This window comes from Camellia sinensis, chromosome 11 (assembly GCF_055761805.1).
Source record: "Camellia sinensis isolate YWXY chromosome 11, ASM5576180v1, whole genome shotgun sequence".
In the NCBI taxonomy this organism is placed as follows: Eukaryota; Viridiplantae; Streptophyta; class Magnoliopsida; order Ericales; family Theaceae; genus Camellia; species Camellia sinensis.
The window spans coordinates 104,332,965-104,358,582 of record NC_138971.1 but is presented as its reverse complement, the minus strand read 5'-3'; the positions used below and the strand labels follow the sequence as shown (position 1 = coordinate 104,358,582).

At 29.1% G+C, this 25,618-nt stretch overlaps 1 protein-coding gene across 2 annotated transcripts; it reads right to left on the bottom strand.

Annotated features, from left to right (window-relative positions):
- Positions 1 to 3,543: 3,543 nt before the first annotated feature.
- LOC114266124 (RNA-binding (RRM/RBD/RNP motifs) family protein) lies at positions 3,544 to 13,951 on the bottom strand. Of its 2 annotated transcripts, none has more exons than XM_028207015.2 (5): positions 13,761 to 13,951; positions 11,735 to 11,856; positions 5,212 to 5,287; positions 4,220 to 4,333; positions 3,544 to 4,111 (listed from the first exon to the last, which is right to left on the bottom strand). In XM_028207015.2, the coding sequence occupies exons 2-5, from the start codon at positions 11,848 to 11,850 to the stop codon at positions 3,671 to 3,673; spliced, it is 747 nt and encodes a 248-aa protein (XP_028062816.1). In that variant the 5' UTR covers positions 11,851 to 11,856; positions 13,761 to 13,951; the 3' UTR covers positions 3,544 to 3,670. The 2 variants fall into 2 exon arrangements, with proteins under 2 accessions (XP_028062816.1, XP_028062815.1); XM_028207014.2 differs by having other exon boundaries at positions 11,735 to 11,861; positions 13,761 to 13,922.
- Between the last annotated feature and the right edge of the window lie 11,667 nt (positions 13,952 to 25,618).

Sequence of the window (25,618 nt, the reverse complement as noted above, 5' to 3'; positions counted from 1 at the left end):
CGTGTACCCCTAGATTTTCATGAGGAACGTTCGGGTTTTGTGCTTATAACGAAGCATCAAATGCCTATTAATAATAATAATCTAATCTCCTGACTTTCTTTTTCTAAAAAAAAATGCAATTAAGGACACAGAGGGGGTGTTTGTTTAGATTTTTTTGAGTTTATTTATAATATTTAGTTTTGGAAAAGTTATTTTGGATTATTCGGTTAAACCTATTTCAAATAATTTCTAATTTTAACATTTTATTTTAACTCAAAACTGATTCTGAAGAACTGCTCACCCTTTACTTCTGATTATCAACTTCTGCTGTGAACATATTAATTTACAGTTATAGTTTTAGATTTTTTTTATTTTTTATTTTTTTAAAAATAGAAAAAGACCAAAAATTGATTATAGATTATTATTATTATTTTTTATGTAAAATGTAGACAAGTAATGAATAACAAAAAATAAAAATTAATTAAAAAAATTACTTCACAACTTATTTAACAAACATTACTCAACAATTTTGTTAATCATATTATTTAATTTTGATAATGTCTAAAATATTATTTATAACAATTTGGATTTTTTTAATATACATATTATTTGACACAAAATATTATCTTTTTAAAAATATATATATTTGTTAAATATTATAATAAAAATATTTTTGAAAACTTTACTATTCACTTTTTGAAAATTTAAGTTGATCACTATTCACTTTTTGACAAAATTAAAATAAAAATATTTTTGAAAACTTTACTATTTACTTTTTGAAAATTTAGGGTGATCACTATTTACTTTTTGACAAAATTAAAATTGATTAAAAATTTTGATTAATTATATTATTTTGACAAATTTAATATAGATGGGTTGTCTTGTGTTGACAAAATTAATATGGAGTGGTAGAATATATTTAGTTTAAAATCTCTACAACTTATACAATATTTTAAAGAAGGCATATATTTTCATATCCATCATAAATATTATTAAAGAGATTTTTTTTATGCAAATATTTGATTAGAACATTATATATATATTGCATGTAATATGAATAGAATACATCACGTGCGCTATTAAATTTTTTACATTACATTGATTATATCATATTATAATCAAACAAGAAGAAAAAGATGGAGTTATATAAATATGTGTATATATATATATATATATTATAAACTAGATGGAGAAAATTATTTGTTTGTTTGAAAGTTGTGAACTTTGTATTAAATTGTCTACAAAAATGGTGGCTCCATGTTTGAAAAAACAAAAAGAAAAAATCAGTCTTATTTTTTATCTTTTGCTGACTATTCAAAATCAAGGAGTGTGCTTATGTAAGCGATGACATCAAGAGTGTGCTTATGTAAGCCATGACATCAGGAGCGTGCTTATGTAAGCCATGACGTCAGGAGCGTGCTTATGTAAGCCATGACGTCAGCAAGGAGCGTCCAACGGGTATATTTTTGTGTATAAATAGAAGTGTTGTGTGTGGAGAAAAAATAAAGAACTTGAAGAGAAAATTTTCTGTGAGCTCCAAATTGTATTCTTCTCTTTCACTTTCAGATCTAAGTCTAGTTTTTGTTCTTACACTTTCATATCTACTCTTTGTGAGAGAATTATTGTAAAAGTGGGTTCAATTACCACTTATTCTTATTCCTTATTTTTGTGAGAGATTTTGTAAGGGTAAGGCATTTATTGTTGAGTGAGGCTCAATAGATAAGAGTAAGTCCTGTGCCAAATCCACAAGCTTGGTGGTGTATTTATTTAATTGATAGTAAAGAAATTCTCAAGGAGGTTCCTTGGGGAGTGGACGTAGGCCTGGTGTGCCGAACCACTATAAATCGCAGTGTTTGATTTTCTCTCTCTATCTCTTCTACTTTTATATTGATAATTATTATTCTGTTTTTTTTTATTTATTAAAATTCTGAATATTGTGTTATTTTTAATATTGTGAAATTTTTAATAACTCAATTCACCCCCCTCTTGGGTTGCCTATTTGGGATAACAAATTTAAATCTATAATCTCACAGTTACACCAAATAGATTAACAGCTTCTGATTAAAATCATAATGTATAATCTGTTAAGCTATAATCTATAATCTGTTTTAACAGTTACACCAAACGGGACTAGAGTATACAAATACTTACATTTTTTTTATATCCATCAATATAAAAATATTTATAAATAATTTGAGACTTACATCACATTAAACAATTAATTATGTAAGAAAATCTAACAAACATATACACGTGTCCAACATCAACAACTATTATATCCCAAAAAAAAAAAAAAAAAAAAAAAAAAAAACACCTTATAATAAGAAAGAAAGAAAGAAATAATTACAAAAAAATTCTTATTAAATCAAACCAAACCAAGTCTTAGAGTCCATCAAATAAGGTCGGCTACACGAATCTTTCTTCTCTACTCAATTCTATCAAAAGTTATTTTCAAAATAGGATTCATTTCATAAGAGATCTGAGCAACTTTTTACGTGTTGACTGTCGATTACTTGACACATAACCCTCCGCCTTTACTGAAACCGACAGAGTTGTTAAATAATCTTGGCGGAGTTACATAAAACCTGGTCCTACAAAAGAAAAAATAAATCTTTATAATTAATAATGATCGACTCCTTGAAAGTGAACAATAGTGGTTCAAAGCACGTACAACTTGCACTTCCATGTTTTTGTTTCTTCTAATTTATAATTACTCCTAATTGTTTTGGTAAAATAACATAAGACACGTCAAAAATACACTCATCTCTTTTTAACTCATTTAAATAAGATAGTGAAAAAATATATATAGTCATCTACTAAGATAGTGAAAAAATATATATAGTCATCTACTATTTATTTTATTTTTTATTTTTTTTCAGGTGCAGTATCAATACGTTGAACCTAATTACTCCACCCCATCTCAGTCTCACCACTAGACTGCATTGGCCCGTCACCGCTAGTGGAAAAATAGGTAGTTCTTCTAAGTACATAAAATTCGACATAATCAGATATAATCCTCTTACATAGGTGAAACCACACATTTTGGTAGAGCCTACCTCATTAAGAAATGCGCACATTTTGGTAAAGCCTACCTCATGATTCAAGAATACGTTGTCGGGGACTAATAAGTAAATAAACAAACTAAACTAGCTGCAACATGTGTCAATATCCCTCCCAATAATATCCTGATAGACAATAGCACTATACTGAAGCAGAGAATAGGAATATGATAGGATCAAAAGAGTAATCGATTCACTATGCTTTCTATTTGTATTATCATGTCAGCACAAAACCAGCAATGTTATATACTTGCAATTTGTATTAAAAAATTTACCAAGAAAAATCAATCTGTGATATGATCCAAATTCAAACTCCGTGCAAACTCCACCACGCAAGAATTAAATCTGAACCACATTGATTTTCTGAGTAAATTTCTTGACAAATTCCAAGTACATAGATTCATGCCAATGTAAATGGTGACTCCTCTGTGGAGGAATAGTCCGCCACCAGTTGAAGAGCACCCAAAGTTTAAAAGACATCATGCTCCTCAAACATTACACAAAATTTGCATAAAACTTTGTTTCATTCATCTCTCTTAGGTTTTAGTAACAAGATTGTATGTACATTAGAAAACTACATATACTGTCTTTAAGCAAATGCTACAAGACAAGATCAAGAACCTGTACTCGAGTCAAGCCAGCTTCTCATTTTTAGCAGTCCCAGTACCCAAATCACCTGCAACTTTCGCTGCCCGAGTTAGTGCATCCGATACCCAAAGAGCTCCCTTAGAGAAGTAACTACTGCTGACCACAGAGTTTGCTGCTGCTACAGCTGTTCTCCCTGTAGCTGATACTGCTGATTTCGTGGTGTCTGAAATGTGGTACTTTTGATCCACAGACATGACAGCTTCAACCCCTGCACAAAACTTATCAGTGAGCCCAATTCTCTCACTCAGTTCAGCAACCTTGGCCACTGCAGTTGCGGAGACCTGATGAGATTCATCAATAGCTTTGGCCTTGCTCAATGCATCTTTGCCCAGTACATATCCTTTGGCTAGCATGGTTTTAACTACATCTTGAGCCATTGTTACTGCTTCTCCAGCAGAAGGAACAAATTGGCCTCCTTGTGAGGGCTGTTAAGATAAAGAAAGAGCTTAGAATGATGAATACTCCGAAAATAAGAGACTATCTAGCATCAAACCAACTTAATAGAGCAACCAAAACAAAGGAAAGATGCATACAGCTGAATCAGTTTCATCTTCAATCTTCCATGAAGGCCGATTCCAAAAATCAAATTCATCTTCATAATGCCCCCAGGGTGTTATGCAGATGTGTTGATCCAAAAGTGTAGCTCCCTGAGATGTAAAGTACATTTAAACAAAATGAAAATTTTACTTAATGAAAAAAAAAAAAAAAAAAAAAAAAGGGAAACATTTTTACGTTCCAAAAGGGTTGATCTGGGAATCATTAATGCCATGATTCTGAAGATAGGTTATAAGCTGCATTTAATTTAGATTGGGTAATAGAGGCCCCAACCGAGTAGATATTGGATGTAATGGTGATATCACGTGGTGGTATCATCAGCCAATGAGCATTGTTGATTTGACGTAGAGACCATCATTGTTGGGTTAGTGGGCGACAAGAATTGACCACTTAATGCATTTGCGAGTTTTTATTGGCCAGTGACACCACGTAAGATGGCTTCACTATTATGCTCAATATTTGTTCAATTTTAAGGGTAGAGAAGATGGATCAATAATGACAGCCCAATTTGAGTATGTATCAAACGGCAAGGCAACACTTGCTTTAAATATAGCCAACTCAACGGGCTATGTGCAGTAAAAAAAAGAACAGATATAACATTCAGAGATTTCACAGTATGAGCAGCTAAGCATTTTGCAATATTGCAGAAGATTTATGGGGAAACATATATAACTATACACATACAGAGTATGAACAGCTAAGCATTTCACATCAAAGCATTTACTGTTGCAGTTAGTAATGGCCGCTCCCAACCCTGATTCTACAGATCCTTAAATCAGTAGCATTTGCTCAGGTCAACACTGTTTAAGCACTACTTCAAAACTGCACGTTCTCGTTCTTGGGAAAATGAATTGTACGCTCACTGAAAATCCTGTAGCTACCAACAAGTATTCTAAAATTCCTGGCAAAGATTTGCAAGTAGCCTTAAGCTGAACCAGGGAAAAAGGGATAAGTACAGAAGAAAACTTACACTAAGCAAGACTGCTGTTTGCACGGCATAAGCATCTTTAAATGTCACATAGGCTGAACAGGCATATTCACCAACTCTGTCTTTCCAAAGACAAGCATAAGAGTCTTGAATCAGGAAAAACACATGTACTAAAAGCATTATACCAAAAAAAAGAAGGTGCACTGCTAGAGAAACTAGCAAAAATGCACCTAACAGTTTCTTGTCTCTTATTGATAAGAAGCACAAGGCAATAATGAACATTTTGAAGCTGATAGACATACAAACATCACTGGGCTATAATACTCTTATCAGGAAGCAAAAATGTGCAATAACATGCACACAACACAGGTCAAAGTAATATTATATCACAGCTAATAAATGGTTTGTTGAATTTTCATTCATATCCATATCCACCGGAACGTAGAAAGTAAAGAGAAAAGTCGTGACCACAAGAGTTTTGTGAAATCAGTAAATTCATCCAGTTGAGGGTATTCTTAATTGAGAAAAAAATCCCCTTCAGACAAAGTTATTTGTGGGCGACAATTTCAACTGAAGCCACACAAACACAACAACTCCAGCAGCAGCCACTAAAGCAAGAGGGTATAGGTATGTTCAAACTTCTGCCACTTGAAATGTATTGGAAAGACCTCCTTGCTTTCCTAATAAAACCAGCTTTACCAATTGCACTTTCCATCTCTAACAACAAAGGGCATGCAGAAAGACTAACAAAAGAAGCCAAGATTAAAGACAGAAACAAGTTTGGTTCTGCTGTAATGAGTGGAGGGAGATAAAAACGGTCTTTATCGGCTTGTCTTCCTCATTACTCCTTTTTGACAACTAGCTTCTCAAGTTGGTGCCTTGGTAAGCAAGCTACCTTCAGCATCAGTAAAATCCCTATCAATAAAATAATAGGCCAGAATGGTTTGGAAGGATGTCCATAATAGGCCAGAATGGTTTGGAAGGATGTCCTACCTACTTTGATAGATAGTAGGGAATCAATGTTTCCATTACTGACACCACTTACAGATATTTAAAGGATATTATGGCTGTCCATTTTTCAATTTCTACGTTTCACTATATCCACTTTTTAATTCAAAAAATGTGGTAAGCTATGAAGCTAATTACTATTAAGCCTTACTTAACCCTTAAAATGTTGCATATATGCCACAGAATATACCTAACTTGTATTATGAATAGACACTCCTCTTCTCCCCCAGTGTAGAATTTTGTCTTCAGCACCATATTGTCTTCCCCCCCACTCTTGTTGTCTTTCTTAAATTATATTGGGTAAAAAGTACTTTACCCCCTTGTGGTTTGACGCTAAAGCACTTTACCCCCCTATAGTTTGAATATATGCAGATACCTCCACCATGGTTTTGGACTAATGTGCAACCATAGCACTGTTAACAGTTAATGTTAAAAAGACTAATTTACCCTTACATAAAAGGCTATTTTTTGTCTCTTCTCTAATACATTTAACTTTCTATATTAATCACATATTTAACAAATTAAATCATAAATTAACGTAATCACCGTAATCTATTATCATAAAATTACCTTAATGAATTTTTAAGTTAATTTCCTTTTTAATAACATTTTAAATTATATATAAAAATATATTTGTATATAATTAAAACATAAATTAATCTAAACACATTTATTACCATAAAATCAAATCATAAAATTACTTTAATCTATTTTTTAATTTTTAACCTACTTTTTTTATTTAACATTTTATATATATAACAAATTAAATTATAAATTAAACTAAACATCCTAATTTATTATCACAAAATTACCTTATTTAATAATATTTTAAATTAAACATATACATATACATAAATAAATACATATATAAATTATAAATGGGGGATGCACCAATAAATCCTAAATAAATAACTTATACCCTGTTTAGTCCTAAAAGTTTTCTTATAGACTGAAAGGTCCCATTACAATGTTTCAAACATCATATTAATGTTTCGAACATTAGATTTCGAACATCAGATTAATGTTTCGAACATTAGATTTCGAACATCAGATTAATATTTCAAATATTAGATTGATGTGCAAATGGGACTAAATGGAGCATAAGAAAACTTTTAGGACTAAATGGTTCAACTTTTCAGAAACTAAGACTTATGGGTAAATTTTCCTTTATAAATTAATCTAACTGCCCTAATTTATTTTCATAAAATTACCTTAATTAACTACTAATTTTTAACTTCATTTCTTATTTAATAACATTTTAAATTATATATACAAACACCTAACTCTTTTATTTTTTATTTTCATTTTATTTTTTTGTTGATTTGTTTAATTTTGTTTCTACTATATTGTGCAATTTGTTAGGAACATTGCAATATCTACTGGTTCCCTCTCTTTTTTAAGTTTTAATTTTAAATTTTATGATTTGATTTTATGGTAATAAAGGTGTTTAGATTAATTTATGGGTTAATTATATATTTGTATATATAATTTAAAATGTTATTAAATAAGAAATTAAGTTAAAAATTTAAACTTAATTAAGATAATTTATGATAATAAATTAAGGTAGTTAGGTTAATTTGTAATTTAATTTGCTAACATATAAGTATATGTATCTTTAATTTAAAATATTATTAAATAAGGTAATAAAAAAAATAAAACTAAACAATAAAATTAAAAAGGAAAAAAGAAAAAAAGACGGTCATTAGCATAATAGAGTAGAAGAAAAATTAAACAAATCAAAAGAATAAAATAAATAAATAAATAAGAGATGCAACTAGCACAATAGAATAGAAAGAAAATTAAACATATGAAAAAAGTAAAAAAAAAAAAAGAAAAAAAAAATAGAGGCAGTAGGATGTTTTCCACTTCAATGGGACAATTTTGGTGAGTAATAACAAGTCATTTGACATCATTTTCTTATATAGTGAAGGCTAAGGTCATTTTGGTCTTTTGGACAAATCATTTTTGGAGGAAAAATCATCAAACAGAGCCATACATGCGCATTGGGCGCGTGGACCACACCTCTTGTTTGTTTGGATGGAAAAGGTAACAGTTGCACATCAATCCAAAACTACAGGGAGGTGTCGGCATATATTCAAATCATAGGGGGTAATGTGCAACAACCCAATGTTATTTACCAAACTATATTTCATAATCATATGAAGAACCGTGACTTCAGTTGTTCTCAAAAACATCTGACCATGAATAATCTATAAAGGAGAAGTTATCCACAACTTTCACAAGAGAAAACAAAAGAGGAAGGAAAAAAAAAGAAAAAAAAAATTCTGTCGGATAACAAAAACAAAAAAGGCTCAATTAAAACATTTGAAGGGTATTTTTTTCACACCATGGTTTGGATTTGGGATTGACTACTCTTAGCAATGGCCGACAATATTTCCTCAATACCATTTTTTAGTAGGTGAAATATCATTCAATTTGCTTGGTTCCATTTTTCCAAAAACACTTTTCAGAAAATTCTACTTTCTTATTTTCCGTGTTTTTTTGTTTTTACTGAATTTTTTTAATATTTTAAGCAAGTTTTTTTACTTTTAGACACACCTAACATTAATATACCTACAAAGTAAAAAATTTGTGAAAAAAACCTTTTAAAAATTTACTAAATACCAAAAATACAAAAACAATACGAGAATTTAGTATATTTTTTTGTATGTTTATGTGTTTATTAATTTTTTAAAATATTTTTTCACAAATTTTTAACTTTTTAGATACATCTAAGTAAGGTGCATCTAAAAAAGTAAAAAAAATGTTTAAAATTTTAAAAATATTCACTAAAAACAAAAAAATACGAAAACCAAAAAACTCAATTTTAAAAAAACTTAATCCAAAAAACTCAAACAAAACACACTGATTAATACTTGAAGTGGTGCCCTTTTAAATTACCACATTCCTTTTATGTCTACGCTTCACCCATAATAGAATATTGGGTAAATTACACTTTGCACCCTGCACTTTGGACAAAATCCCACTTTAACAGTCAAGTTCCCCTTGCATTTCTGATCAAATGTCAATGCCCCTTTTTTGTTACTCCATTGTTAACAGAATCCAATCATATGACAAGCATGTAACTACAAAATGATGGCAAGAGAAGAAAATCTTCCTCATTTCCCATCAATACACACTTTGTCCCACATGAAAAGCATGTGAGAGTTATGTAATACAATATATATATATATATATGTTCATATGTTGAAAATAGGGACGAGAATGTAAGAAAATAGAGCATCTGAAATCAAACACGCAATAGAGAAATTAAAGGGAAAGAAAGAGGAATATACGGAAGTCTGTGTTATTGTGGAAAATAGAGTTTCGTGATTCTAATTTTTGCAGAACCCTAGTTCATCACATTAATCATTCACAATCTGTGTTTTAATTTAGCTTAATACATTCATAATTTAATGTAAATTTGGGGATGAAATGGTGGGAAACAAGGGTAATTTTCTTACTTTACCCTCATTTTGTAGTCATATGCTTATCACATGACTAGATTCTATTAAAGATTTAAACAATAGAGAAACAAAATGAGGACATTGACACTTAACCAGAAGTGCAACAGGTTGACTATCACAATTTCATGTGTAAGGAGCAAAATAAGATTGGTGCAAAGTGCAGGGGTGCAAAATGTAATTTACCCTAGAATATTCAAGAAAACCTCATAAGATCCATAGCATTAGACTGGTAGCAAAACAGAATGAAAGGGGAAACAAAAAAAAAAAAAAAAAAGGGGAGGGAATATTGGTGGAAATTCCCATTATATGATATTGTTTTCAAATAAATCCCACATCAAGTCTATTTACCCATTAAGGCCATGTTTGTCATGTACTAAAAAAGTCAAAAAGTCAAAAAGTTACTATCCTATTTAAGTCACATCATCTTATTTAAATCACATCACCTCTCCACTACATCACTTCAAATCCAACCCAAACCCAACCCATACTTCATAAAAAGTCAAAAAGTGCACTTATTTAGAACATCCCAAACCACCCCTAAGTCCCACACTAAATGAATGTTTTGATCATTCACGAGACCTATATTTAAATTTTAAGGTCATTTATGGTTGTTTTACCCTTTGTCTTAAATGCTATGTATTGTCACGCCACAACCTCCTTTATTGGTTGGGAAGCATATCCATCAATTTCTAAATTGGTAAAATTGATTCCTTATTCATTTGTTCTTGCTTTGTTACATCATTTATTGTGTTTGTTTCCTGGCTGTATTGAATTATCGAGAAGAGCATCCATTTTTTAGATTATGGTTGTTTTACCCTTTGTCTTAAATGCTATGTATTGTCACGCCACAACCTCCTTTATTGGTTGGGAAGCATATCCATCAATTTCTAAATTGGTAAAATTGATTCCTTATTCATTTGTTCTTGCTTTGTTACATCATTTATTGTGTTTGTTTCTTGGCTGTATTGAATTATCGAGAAGAGCATCCATTTTTTAGAAATAAAACTTCTAAGGTAGCACTCCTCTGTTCTTCACACACATTTTCTTGGAACTTATCCTCTCACACTAAACCAATAGTTTATCACCTTTTCTCCCCTCTCCTCACCCAACAAATTTTTTACAGGTGATTTTTGTATTTTCAGTGTGAAAGCTCACAATTTTTTATCGAATGACTTTTGTATTTTTCAGAATAAGAAAATAAGAATATTCAAACTAGCTAATGGATGATTATTATTGGATGGGAATGTTCACACTTCTTATTGAGTGCTTTAAAAATGTCATAGTGTTTCACACAGCAATTTGCACTATTTTATTCACACCTACAGAGCAATTCACACTATTTCATAATATATATATATATATATATAAGTAAGAAAGAAAAAAATTCCAAATGGTGTACTATAACAAATATGGTTTATTTCATTGTCATTTTTAGCACCACATATAAAAGCTGTGGTTTTTTGCCTTTTGAATAGCTAGAGGCCTTTTAGGGTTTGTACAATATTTTTTGGACTCAATATGGTACAAGTTTTATATATACGATTTTTTTGTTAAAAACCCCATAAAGGAAACAAGCTATCTCTGCATGTGTGTGTGTGACACACCATGGTAAGGTAATTGCACTTCACTGGTTTATGATGTCATTAAAAAATCTAGTACAAGTTTGTTAAGGCATTAAAAAAGTTCCAATACAAGATGAAAACAGCCAATTATTTATCAGGATAAATTTGTGTGGAAACACATTGTCCGATGAAACTTCAAAAAACTACCAATAACAGTACAGTAAATGAAACTTCAGCCACTAAATCTTTCCTTAAGAAATGTCTAGATTTGCCTTGTGTACAGAAAATTGCAAAAGATGAAAGATATGTTAATATCCAACAATCAAATTGTAATAACGTGACAACAACGGCAACAGAAAATCATCACTACTTTCTCTATTAAAAACAAAGTCAACAAAGAAGCCATGAAATTCTCACTGTGACACAAAGACAAATATAAGATGTGAATGAAAGTTATGGGGAAATAAATAAATAAATCAATCATCAAATACATAAAAAATTCTAAATTTATTATGTTTCTCATATCACCTGACAATGTCAACATGTTCAATCGTCCCACAGAAGGCAAAGAAATCATAGACATCCTTCTCTGTTGCTTCAGGGGGCAGACCTATAACTTCGACAGTAAATGCACCCGAATCCATATCTTTCTGATCTGGTTGAAGAAAGAAGTAAATCCCGTGTCATGTTAAGAATGCATTAAAAAAAAAAAATTAAAAAAAAAAAAGGATGTTAAACATGAAGAACATGCTTTTACAAAAAATGGATTTAAATATCAACAGCAAGTATGGAATTTCAAAGCAAAATTAGATCCAATATATCTGTTCCTCACATGATTTGGAATTGAAATTGCTATAGAATACAATATGCTATTAGCGTAGCTTCACACAATGAAAGCCTCATTCCATCTTTCTTATTTTTTATTTGACTAAAGTCTATCATAATCCCCAGCAGATACCGCTTCCCAGATAGGGCATTTACCAAAAGAACTATTGTTGTGATACTTTAATGCATAATGTAACGGTAAAAATCTCCTTTTATCCATCCAACAGAAACTCTGTAATGAAAAGACAAACTTCCCTAGCCAACTGTGATTTTGCAACCACTGACAATCAAAAGGATGACAACAAACTGGATGCACATCCAGCAAATTTATCGTTCAATATGGGTAATAGTTAGAAGGACAACCATAAGTCAATTATCTCACGACGCCATTTGCAGTAACAATAGCCAGGAATCAAGAATCACTATAATGTAATATTCCATGTAATTGCCAAGAAGATGGCAGAAAATGAAGGAATTCTATGAATTTTTGAAAAGGTGTGATCAAATGGTGGTAGTGAGTGAGAATTAAATATAACAAATTTTCTTTTCTTTTAAATATAGGGTTAATTTCACTTTTATCCCTTGAACTATTGTCATTTTTTCTACTTCATCACTATACTATCCATTTCATCTAGTTTAGTCCATGAAGTTTCTAATTTCACAAACACCTATCTTCTTACTCACGCTATATTAGAGAACTTACAAACTACAACCAAACACCCACCATCTTCTTCGCCACTCCTCATTTCAAAACAATAAATAAATAAATTAGGGTTTAATAATATGGTTTAAATTGTTAAAAATTTTAAAATGACCTTTTTGCCCTTTATCTGAAATTAAAAACTTTAGGGACTAGGCCTCGTTTGGTAACATCACTTTTTAGCCTAAAAGCCAAAAAGTTGCTAAAAAAACCAAAAACTGCCAACCTATACTAAAAAGTCAAAGATTCCCTTTTTCTCTCTACTATTTGCACATCTTTTCGTAAAAAATCAAAAAGTAATCCCAAACATACTAGTTTTTTTTACATAATATTTTAGCCAAAAAGCCAAAAAGTTACTAAAGCTTTTCCAAACGAGGCCTAAATAAAAATTAAACTAGTTTAGGAATAAAATAAGGAAACCGCTATTCCCACTCCACTTTGCTCCAAATACACTCCATTCTTTGTCCTTATTATACATAATTACTAAAATCGTTCAATAATTGAGGTATATGTACAAAAGTAAAAAAATGTATTAATGTAATTATGTAACTATGTAGAATAAGAAAAAGGCATGGAGTGCATTTGGAGTAAACTAGAGTGGAAATAGCGGCTTCTTAAAATAAAATAAATTTTGGCTATATTTTAGGTAATACAAGTGAAATTAATCCTTTTTTTATTATAATAATTTCTCAAGAATCAAACGAAACAGAAAAATAACATGACAGATCTTTTTCATGCAACAAAATTAAACAACCAGAGAAGATGATCTCTGTATAGTTCACAACATAATTTTGGAAATGATCTAGGGTTCAAATAATTGTATACCCAGATCGAGATCGAATTTTTTTTTATTCCATGAAAAAAGAACACCCAGGCTGAAGACAAACACTTCGATTTTGTATACATTGCAGATTAACAAGTCCTAACAGGCAAACATAACTAATTAAGGCGATCAAATACTAAACTAATCAATCAATAACAACACCATTTCAAAAAAAAATTATTAAAAAAAGTAAACAAATTACTAACCTGTGAAGAAATTGTTACGCTGCGAAGAGTTTATTCAAGAAAGTTCTCGACTAAAACAGTGTGTGAACTATATATATATACACACACATACAGAGACAGGGCTTTTCAGTTTTTGGTCCTGTTCATACCTCACATGTCAAGCCAGTAAGAATATGAATATATGGCAGTCGTTTTGAAATAGTTGATGTTCTGAATTACGAAAGTGCCCTTGGACGAATAATTATTCAATAATTTTAAAATATAGACATGTAATATTTTATAATATTATGATTGATAAAGAATATGAGTGAATAAAATATTATATTAAGGGGTTATTTGGGGTGTGTATTTTTTATTTTTTTAGACAAAAAAGTTGAAGAAAAAAATATGGATGTTTGAGTTAATTTTTTTGCCTTTTTACAAAAAAATATGTAATAAAAAATTATATAGGGAAAGAAAGTTGAGTAGGTTGTACGGCTGCCCTGCTGGGTAGCGTGTCTTACTAGCAAATTATTGCCTCTTTCGGGGCAAAGTGTTTGGACAATGATGGTTGGTCCGTGGGGCTCACCATAGATTCTATTTTAATAATCTAAACCGTTCAATATGTACAAATCGTTGAGTATTATATACCTATAAAAAATCACGTTGATCGAATATCGATAGCTATATAATCGGATTAGTTTTTTTTCAATAGTTAATTATCACACCATCCGTTTTGTTTATACAAAACTAAGTTGATCATATAGTTAACGATATCCGATTAATGTGATTTTTTACAAGCATATAGTACTCAACAAGTTTTACATATTGAATGGTTCGAATTATCAAAACGAAACCCTTAGTGGGCTCCCAAGGGCCCAACATTACTATCAAACTTTGTGGCTTTACATATGTAATTTTTTTTTTTTGCCCAAAAAGTGTATGACGTGCCTTCTTGCTGGGGCAGTACTTTTGATAGTGTAATTCAAACTTTTGTATTATAAAAATGTATAAAATACTATTTTAATATTTTTTATTTGTGAATAGTAATCAGTGTGTTTGGTTTGAGTTTTCTGGATTAAGTTTTTTGAAAACTGAGTTTTTTGGTTTTCGTATTCTTTTGTTTTTAGTGAATATTTTTTAAATTTTAAACATTTTTTTTACTTTTTTAGATGCACCTTAGTTAGAGGTATCTAAAAAGTAAAAATTTTGTGAAAAAATGTTTTAAAAAATTAATAAATACATAGAAATACAAAAAATGTACTGAATTCTTGTATTTTTTTTGTATTTTTGGTATTTAGTAAAATTTTAAAAGATTTTTTTACATTTTTTTTACTGCTTAGGTGTATTTATGTTAGGTGTGTTTAAAAAGTAAAAAAATTGCCTAAAATATTAAAAAAAATCAGTAAAAACAAAAAAACACGAAAAATAAGAAAGTAGAATTTTCTGAAAAGTGTTTTGAAAAACTGGTAACCAAGCACAGTGAATGACTTTTTTATTTTTTGTGTAACTTTTTGACTTTTTAAATTTTTTGGGACTTGCCAATCCTGGTCTAAGTGATTGGGAAATATAAAAAGATAAAATAAATTATAATTAATTAAAAATTCAGATACGAAGGGCTTGTTTGGTTTGTTTTTCAAAAAAAAATTTGAAAAAAATTCTCTACAAATAAATTTTCAAGAGTAATCAAACCAAACAAATTTTTTCAAAAAAAATCTCAAAATTTTGTTTGGTTATCTACTTTCCAAAATCATTCTCTCTTATACACATCAAATCAATCACTTTTTTTAAAACTCTCTTCCCAAAATAATTTTCCAAAATTATTTTTGAAAAAAGACAAACCAAACAATTTTTCGTACTTTTTATCTCAAAAATTACTCTACAAACACAAATCAATACGAAATATTCCCAAAGTAGTCTATAATTTCTCCTTGTGGCAGAGTCTCAGAGATGTCAACTTGGGTATAATTAGGTCTGTCTAACCAACCACCTTGAGTGCTTCCCACACAACCACTTGTCGTATAATTAGGATGAGCATATGGTTGAAATTGATTCGGTTTAATAGAAAATCAAGATTAAATTATTACTTATATTTTCATGAATGTAAAATTAAATTAAATTATAAAAATCTTATAATTAAACTAAACTAAACCTGTAAATTGCAGTTCAGTTAAAAATGTTGTTATCATTCATAAACATGATCATAAAATATTATTTATAACTTAACAACTATTTAGGTAATTCTTTATATAAAAATAAATTTACAAAAGTAAAAAATTACAACAAATGTATATATTTGACACTAATAAAATATTTGAATGTTTACGATAACTAACAAATTATATATATATATATATATATATATATATATTTAAAAGGTCCAGTTTGGTTCTAAACTGAATTCTTAACTATAAAATTATAGATTGAACCACGAAGTACAATTCATCTATTTTAAGAATTAGGACTGAATAGTGCATTGAAAAAATAGACCAAATCATAAGATTTTGGTCCAAGTCAGATTGGTTTGTAATTTTTTTTAATTTTTTTGCTCAGCCCTTCTTATTATTATTTTTGTAATTTTAAGAGTTTTTGACCAATTGTTTGCCCTTTCTCACCTCAAACCTCCAAATTTGAACAAAATTTAGATATTCCAATAACAAGTATGTGATGTTTTATTTCAGGTTCTTGATGGAATTACCTCAATATTAACTTCATTTACTATTTTTCATATTATCATATCATGTAATTTAGTTGTTATCTAGTTATTGTGCTATGTCTGTGAAAACCCATCTTTAATTATTCCTTAAAGAAAATAAATAAATTAATTAATTAATTAATTTTGTCTACAGTCTATCTGAATTATATATTAGTGTAAAAGTTAGTTTTAAATTGACTAAATTCAATCACTAACAAGACATTATAAAAAATAATAATTTTGTGGGTGTTCAATATTTGTTGTTTATAAATTATTTTAATTAGGATTCAATATAATAATTATTCTTACTAAATACCTTAGTTAAAAATCTTAGTGTGTCAATTTTCAGAAACCCACACAAAAAAAAAAAAAAAAAAAAAGAGGGAATCAAACCTTTGCAGAATTTTGGTGGAGGCTTTCCACATGTTGATTTGCATGCTTGTTTAGGGAAGAAGAGCTAATGATGCTCTTGGAATTGAGAGAAAGAAAGCCATAGAACTTGGAGAAAGAGAGCAAAGAATTTAGTGAAAGTCACATTTCTTAGAACTTGGAGAAAGTGGATGGATTTATTAATGGAAAGAATGTGTGAGAGGGAGGGAGGGAGAGAGAGCTAGCCTCGGAGAAGATCTATAAAATGCACCTAGTAGTCATGCACATTTTGAAGGTTAAGCATAAACCATATACATCCAAATAGAGGGAATTCTTGTGGAAGAAGAGGAGGAGGTTGAGGTTGCATATTTTCCTATCATTTCATTATTCCATTTCAATCCTACTACTAAGTAAGAAAACCCTCTCAACCCTCTCATTTTTTTTATAATTGAAATTTTTCAGATTATGTACATTTGATACATTGTCTAAAACTGTGTTGAGAATAATCTGTCTTGAATCTGCCAGCATGTTACCCGAATTTTTAGACAATTTTATACACAGAATTTCGAGATGATTTCTTCTACAAAGTTGTTGATAATGATGTCTAGTTTATCCAGAAATTTTTGGAAACAATTTTCGAGCTTTCTACGAATTTATACAAATTTTTAACTAAACCTGAAACTGTGTTGAGAATACTCTGTCTTGAATCTGCCAGCATGTTACCCGAATTTTTAGACAATTTTATACTCAGAATTTCGATATGATTTCTTCTACAAAGTTGTTGATAATGATGTCTAGTTTATCCAGAAATTTTTGGAAACAATTTTCGAGCTTTCTACGAATTTATACAAATTTTTAACTAAACCTGAAACTGTGTTGAGAATAATCTGTCTTGAATCTGCCAGCATGTTACCCGAATTTTTAGAAAATTTTATACTCAGAATTTCGAGATGATTTCTTCTACAAAGTGTTGATAATGATGTCTAGTTTATCCAGAAATTTTGGAAACAATTTTTGAGCTTTCTACGAATTTATACAAATTTCTAACTAAATCTGAAACTGTGAGACAGATTTTACCATGTATTTGAAAATTTATTTAAAATTCTATACTAAGCCAAATCTGGTAATTTCTAACTAGAAGATGAAATTTGAGAAGTCTAGTTTCATAATAAATTTTTAGATTATGGGTTTGATCTATAAATTTAAGCATGGAATTAACGTAAGGAAATGTGACAAATCTGTGTCATAAACACCCTTAGAATTTGTTTAGAATTATTTATAAGTTATTTTTGGAAAAAGCTTTCTGAAAAATAACCATAACATGTTTATTGAGTATCCTGTAGATTGATATGAATTTTAGGGTTGTATAAGTAATGTATTTATAATTTTAATTGCAAGATATATACTCTGAAAATTTTTCTGGACAGAATAAAATCACCACTTTAATATTATGCTAGTCTAATTTTGTAAATCAAAAATTCGTGCATGTGTGTGTTTAGGGTTTAATTCTTGTATCTAAGTTATTATTTCATACCATGGTTTAAATAAATTGTTTATTTAAATTCTGTACTTTTATTTAGTATTGTGTGACACATGCAATATTTTATGATTGGGAATTTTAATGAGTTGGTATAACATTATTTGTGATTAAAAATTTGGAATTGTTTGTGATTAATATCAAAATTAACTGAAATGATTAACGGCATATACAAAGTTAACAATTGACGGTTAATACCAGTTGTTCGGAGTGAGTCTTGGTTTAAAGACTGTACGAAATTAAGGGTTGACGGTTAACACCGGTTGTTCAGGGTGAGCCCTGGTTTTGAGAATTCTCACGTAAATTGTGTTGCGAAACTCTAAGATGGCACGGGACTTATTTGAACCCTTTTCGGTATTCGGTTTTGGAATAAGGGTGGATGTGCAGGTGGCACACAGGGAGGTTGCTTACCCCTGGCAGACCGTTTCCTTGGGGCAGACCACGGATGCCACTACTTGGGTATATAACTCCGGACGTGGGCATCCCTAGTAGTTACGGTTGGTAACACTTAAATATTTGACCAAGGGAGGGTTTCAAATTAACCGTTGCCATGCTTAGTGGTTGGTGAGTTAAATCTCTTTGGTGAGATTTCGAGTGTCACCTAAATTATTAAAATTACTGAAACTATTCTAATGGTTGTAATTTCTGTGTATAATTATATTGTTATCTCATGTTTAGAATATTATTATTTGTCTCTTAAAAAGAATGGTAGGTTGGTTACGTTTTCTTACTGTGTTGCAAAACTCATGGCATATATTTTGTTGCCCTGGCGTTTCATGCCAGATTATGTTGAAGAAGGGACTGAGGCTGAAATTGGAGCTGCTGCCAATATCGAACCTTAGCTGACTTAGAGTCAAGATTTTGTCATAATAAAATCCTGTTATCCCTTGTATTAGGATTAAACTATGTTGTGACGTTGTGTGTGAACTTGTAGTTTTATTTTGTCGTTGGACTTTGGCTTTGTAAGAACTTAAAAGTTCCTAACTAGTAGTTAAAATTTTATCTAGCAAGTTATTGTTATTTAAATCTTATGACGTTTCAAAAAAAAAAAAAATTTTTGGGGCGTCACAATGTCAAAACTCTCACTTTTAATTAAAAATACCAAATGTATGACGAGATTAAAATTTTCTCACGAGTTGTATAGAAAATTCTTAGCCTTACTCTCAACTAATTTTAACTGTTATAGCAATTTGCATATAAAAATATAATAAGAGTAATATTTAATTAATACTTCGTTGTTGTAGTTGGTTTAATTTTTTATTTTGTATTATAAGTTGATGGTTATTTACTTTTTTCTTATTTTTTTATATATATATTTTTTTGGAATCTAAATTTTGTTAAATCTGAAACAACAAGGACATATTTTTATCTTTTTTATTTGTAATGATTTGTTCATGTCTTGATCTATATAAGTAAATTCAGTATATAATTTTAGCGATTTCCAAAATTATGTTGTGAATTATATAGAGATCATTCTCAGATTGTTTAATTTTGTTGCACGAAACAGATCTGTCATGTTATTTTTCTAGTTCGTTTGAATCTTGAGAAATTATATGAAAAGGGTTAAATTTCACTTTTATTCCCTAAAACAATTTACACCTTACACATGAAATGGAATAAGGTGTCAACTTGGGTATAATCAACCAAACCAACCACCTTGATTCCTTCCCACACAACCAATTGTCTATTTTGGCATTTGGGTTAAAAATCGGTTTTTTGTCTTTTGACTTCTTTGAGTTATATCACCTCTATATTTAAAAAAAAAAAAAACTAAAAAAACTAAAAAAAAGTCGAAAAACTAACTTTTATCATACTTCCCAAAATAAGCCTGATAAAGGATGTTTGGTGTATAACCTTCTTATAATTAGGATTAAATTATTTCTTATGATTTTATGAGATCTGAAATCAAATTAAATTATAAAAATCTTGTAATGAAATTAGACTAAACTAGTAAATTGCAGTTCAATTCGATTTAGAACTATGATTTTTAGAAATATTGTCATCATTCATAACATGACCACAAAATATTTGTTTACAACCTCAGAATTATTTAGGTAATTGTTTACAACTTATATAAAAATAAATTTACCAAAGTAAACAATTACAGCATATTTATATATTTGACATTAATAAGATATTTGAGTGTTTATGATAACTAACAAACTATATATATGTGTATATCTCTAAATGGTCTGGTTCGGTTCTAAATCGGATTTGCAACTATAAAATCATTAGGACCGAATAGTGCATTGAAAAAATAGACAAAACTATATGATTTTGGTCAGAGTCAGATTGGTTTGCAGTTTTTTTTGATTTTTTTTCTCAGCTTTACTTATTATTATTATTATTATTATTATTATTATTATTATTATTATTATTATTGTAATTTTAAGAGTTTTTGTTCAATTGTTTACTCTTTCTCACATCAAACCTGAGTATCATGTGGTTTTATTTCAAGTTCTTACTAGAATTACCTTAATATTAACTTTATTTACCTATTTTTCATATTGTCATATCGTGTAATTTAGTTCATATCCAGTCAATGTGTCACGTTGGAACTTTCACTTTTAATTAAAACTTATCTATTTTTATTTATTTACTTATCTATTTTTATTTATTTATCTATTTTAAAACTTTCACTTTTAAACGTATGAAGAGATTAAAATTTTCTCACAAGTGGTATAGAAAATTCTCAGCCTTACTCTAAACTAATTTTAATTATTATAACATTGGTAGGTTAAAAAATAGGAATTCAATGCTTAATTAGCAATTTGCATATAAAAATATAATAAGAGTAATATTTAATTAATACTTCGTTATTGTAGTTGGTTTAATTTTTTATTTTGTATTATAAATTGATATTTTATTTATGTTTTTCTTATTTTTTTTTATACATTTTTTTTGGGAATCTAAATTTTGTTAAATCATGAAACAACATGGCTATATTTGTATCTTTTTCTAGTTGTAATGATTTGTTCATGTCTCGATCTATATAAGTAAATTTATTTTATAATTTTAGTGATTATATATATGTAAAATTTTTGAAGGTATAATAACAAGAATATATCATTCTATCCAACCACTTTTTATTTTATTTTTTATGTATGGGTTCAATTTTGAAACTTCCCCTAGTGCCCAATAACCTTTGGCTAGCCTTGGAAATAGATTTAACAAGTTAAAAATAGTAATAATAATAATTATCTAAAAGTTAGGGATAAGATATTTTTAATTTTTCCTTTTTGATTATTAATATTGTTTTTTCAACATACAAAAAGTAGCATCAAATAGGCCCAATATTAGTAAGATGACATTTTTTCTTACTATATTTTGTAAAAAGCTAGGCTGGATTGGACAGTACTGTTGGATCTATGGGGCCTACCATGGGTTATATTTCGATAATCCGAAACGTCAATATGTTGAATTTTTCGAGTGCTTTATCCTTGTTAAAAATCATATTGATCGGATATCAATAGCTACTTGATCGGATCAATTTTTGTCAACAATTTATTTTGAAAATTATATTTACCATTAACAGAAATCTATTCCGATTAAGTAATTATTGATATCTGATCAACGTGATATTTTATATGGATAAATTAGTCAATAAATTTTACACATTGAACGGTTTAGATTATCGAAAAAAGATCTGTGATGAGCCTTCACCGACCTAATAACACTTTGCAATCCAATCTCAGACCGGAGATTTGCTAGCCCATTCGTAAATTACTTTACCCATTAAATAAACTGATGTGCACTAGTATTAAACAAACTTAAACATCCTATCAAAATAAATAAAAAAATAAATAGGACAAAAATACAAATTAATTGGAACCAAAATAGAAAAATCAGTCCTACAAACAAAATGTCAATAATCTGAATTGAGACTTATATTTGACACACAATTTCCTTAAAACAAATTTCGATACTCACTATGATGCTTTCGTATGAATGGACGATTGTGTTGGAAAGCAGTATCAAAATTACATAAAAAATATAATTTAAATTAACACAAACTGGTTTTGGAAAATTTTTAAAACTATATATGATATAAAAAGAAAAAAGGAAAAACACAAAAACAAAACAATGTAATAAAAATTTATAGCATAGAAATGCTTGAAGAATTCAGAAAAAATCAATACTAGTTTGAACACTATATCCTTGAGATAGAATTTGTAAGAATGTATTTTTGAGTGGAACATGTTGATCTAAGATCTCATCTATGTGATACGAATTGGATTATGAATAATACCAATTGAGTTTGTAACATTAGTCAAATTTTAAAATAGGACTCTTAAATGGTAGAATCCCAATGAGACGTGACTCTTAAATTGGATAAGAACGGAACTCTGTTGGGAAAATGAATTATAGATAAGAAATACTAACGGAATAAAGTCCTAGGTAGAAGGAAACCTAGGATCGGGATGATGCTACATATAATAATTAGTATTTAATTATTTAAAATTTAAATTTTAATTACTTATTATTTTAATTTAATTTAGAGCTTATAAAAATTATTCAGTTTGTTTTATATATGATTCTATTGAGGATTTAGTTTAAAATTAAAAATTAAAAATCTAAATGGCTCAAGAGAGTATAATTAGTGAATTGTATTATTTTAATTTCGAATATTAGACCATATGAGAGTTTAATTAAATATTCGATTCAGATTTGTAAAATTGAGATTTGATTAATTGGGTCCGAATTGGAGTTAATCAAGTTATGAGAATTGAGAATTAAGGTTACTATGAATTAAATTTATTTATAATGTATTCAATTGAGTATGTAATTTATTGGCGAAGATTTTGAAATTTAATCTGAAATTGAAGGCTTTAATAATTTAAGAAATCAAAATTGAGGATGGAAATAAGTTTAATTTAATATGTGAAGCCTTTTGGGAGTTTGATTAAAAATCTAATTCATAATGATCCATTTTAATATAATTAATTGGGCTCTAAAGGAAGTCAAATTAGACAAATTAAATTATGTGAAATTTATAATTAGTTGTGATTAATTAAGTTATGTGTTAATCAAGATGCATTAAGATCCAGTGTTGCCTAATTAAGTTAATTTTAATCATAAATTGAAGGGTTTAAAATTTGAAGGTGGGTGTGGGTGTGTAGAGAAATTTGGGCCTTGTTTGGTTTAACTCTCAAAACACATTCTTTGAAAAAAATTTCTAAAATTTTGTTTGGTTGGAATTTTTTTTTTCAAAATTACTTTCTTTCTCTTACACATCAATCAATCACTTTTCTTCTATCATTTTTTCTCACACACACATTTAATCAACTATAACAAAATATCAAATCATCCCAAACTCCAATACTCCAAAACTATTTCCAAAATATACAGCCAAACAAACAAAAAAAAATTTTAAACTCTCTCCTCAATTTTTTTTTTGAAAATTTATCTCCTAAAATCAAACCAAACACACCATTGGTGTGTGCAGAGAAATTCTATGTGTGTGTGCGCATGTGAGTGATGTGTTGGAATTCAAGAAGTGTGCAGGTGTGCTTGTGTGGTGTCAAGAAGTGTTGTGTGTGTTTGTGTTATGTGTTGGTGAGTATAGATGAGTTCATTTGTTTTGTGCTGAGAGTTTACTTTAGAGAGAGAGAAAGAGAGACCAACTCTAGAGAGAGAGAGTTTCAAAATTGTGAAGAGAAGAAGAATTGTAAGACAAGCTGAAGATTAGGTTAGAACTCTTCAAGCTAAAGACTCTAGGTAAGATTTTAGTCCTTAATTCTTGTAAATGAATCATCTAAAGGTTGGATTTATGAAATAATTGGGATTAATTACATGAAAATTGTTAGGAAATGTCAAGAAGATGATGAATAGTAAACTAAGTTCATATCCAAGGTTGCATGTCTTATGTTTCATCATTTTCGAACTTGGTTTTGAAGGTCTTGCATACAAAAGAATATATATCTTATGTGGTTTCAGAAAAATTCATGGCTCATATATTTAATTTCATGTTTTGAAAATTAAGAACAAATAGAATCCAATTGTATGTAATTTTACATATAATGAAAAGAAAAGAATTAAGGTCAAGAACTAAGAAATTAATTTGAAAAATTTATCAAATGAGTTTGATTTGTGTTATTTCTCATGAATTTGGACTTCATTTTTATATGTATCAATGTATTTTTAAGAGATTTGAAGAATTAATTTCATGTTTGGGTATAAGAAGAACAAGTTTTGGTAAATTATAAATTTATGAACATTTTAAGCTTAGTTTTGAATTAAAGGGATTTTGATGTAAATGGTTTGATTTTGATCCTAATTTCACACATGCAAATACTTTTCTAAGAATTTTATAACTTCAATTTCATAATTTAAAGGAAACAGAAAAGAGTTAGAAATCAATTTTATGTGATTAGAAAAGAAATTGACAAGAAAATGATGAATTGGAGCTAAGATCAAGTTTATGAGAGTTAATTTAGAAATTAATTATTTTGGATTTGATTTTGAGTTTGGATTTTAAAGTGTTGTTGTATGAAGTTTTTTGTATTGAATTTTATTCTAGAAATTCATAAGTCTCATGTTTAATTTCATGATTATTCTTCACAGGAAAAGAAATTTGAAAATATTTGAATGCGTAGAGTTTGATTTAAGTTTTGACAACTTGATGAGATTTTGAGCAAATAATTTATAAATAAATGAGTGTTTATATTTTGTAAAGTGCTTTCAAGGTTTTGATCAAGATATGTGGGTTTGAAGATTGAAAAATGCATTTGGAAACCATTGGTGAGGAATTTAGAATTCTGGAATGTGGGAGCTAGAAAAATATATATGCCAGCTTATTGGGGCTAACCCAAACAAGACCTATAATGGGCCCAACTCAAACAAATATCTTATATCCCCTATAAAAGTAAGAGACCCTAGACAGAAGAGGTATGTCTTTTTCCCCTGCACTTCACACACAACACTCTTGACTATTTTTTATCTATACTCTTCATTCATGGATTCTAACTTCATCATCGGAGTGTCCCCGGCCAGTAATCCCGGTTAGGTGGCATCAACCATATTTATCTCTTGCATGGTCATGGGAATATCTTCGTTGAATCTCAACAACAGTTCATGTGAGGGATTATTTTGGATCTCACAATTGGCGCCGTCTGTGGGAACGACTGAATGAGATCAACGAAGAACACAACAAACATGTTCTTGTAAGTACAAATTTAATAACACTTTTGATTTATTTGCTCTCTAAAAATTATTTTAAGAATGGTTCTTGGTTTAGATATACATATGTTTATGCTTACAAAATAGAGCCTTTTGTTCACTGTGAATCTTTTGCATCTC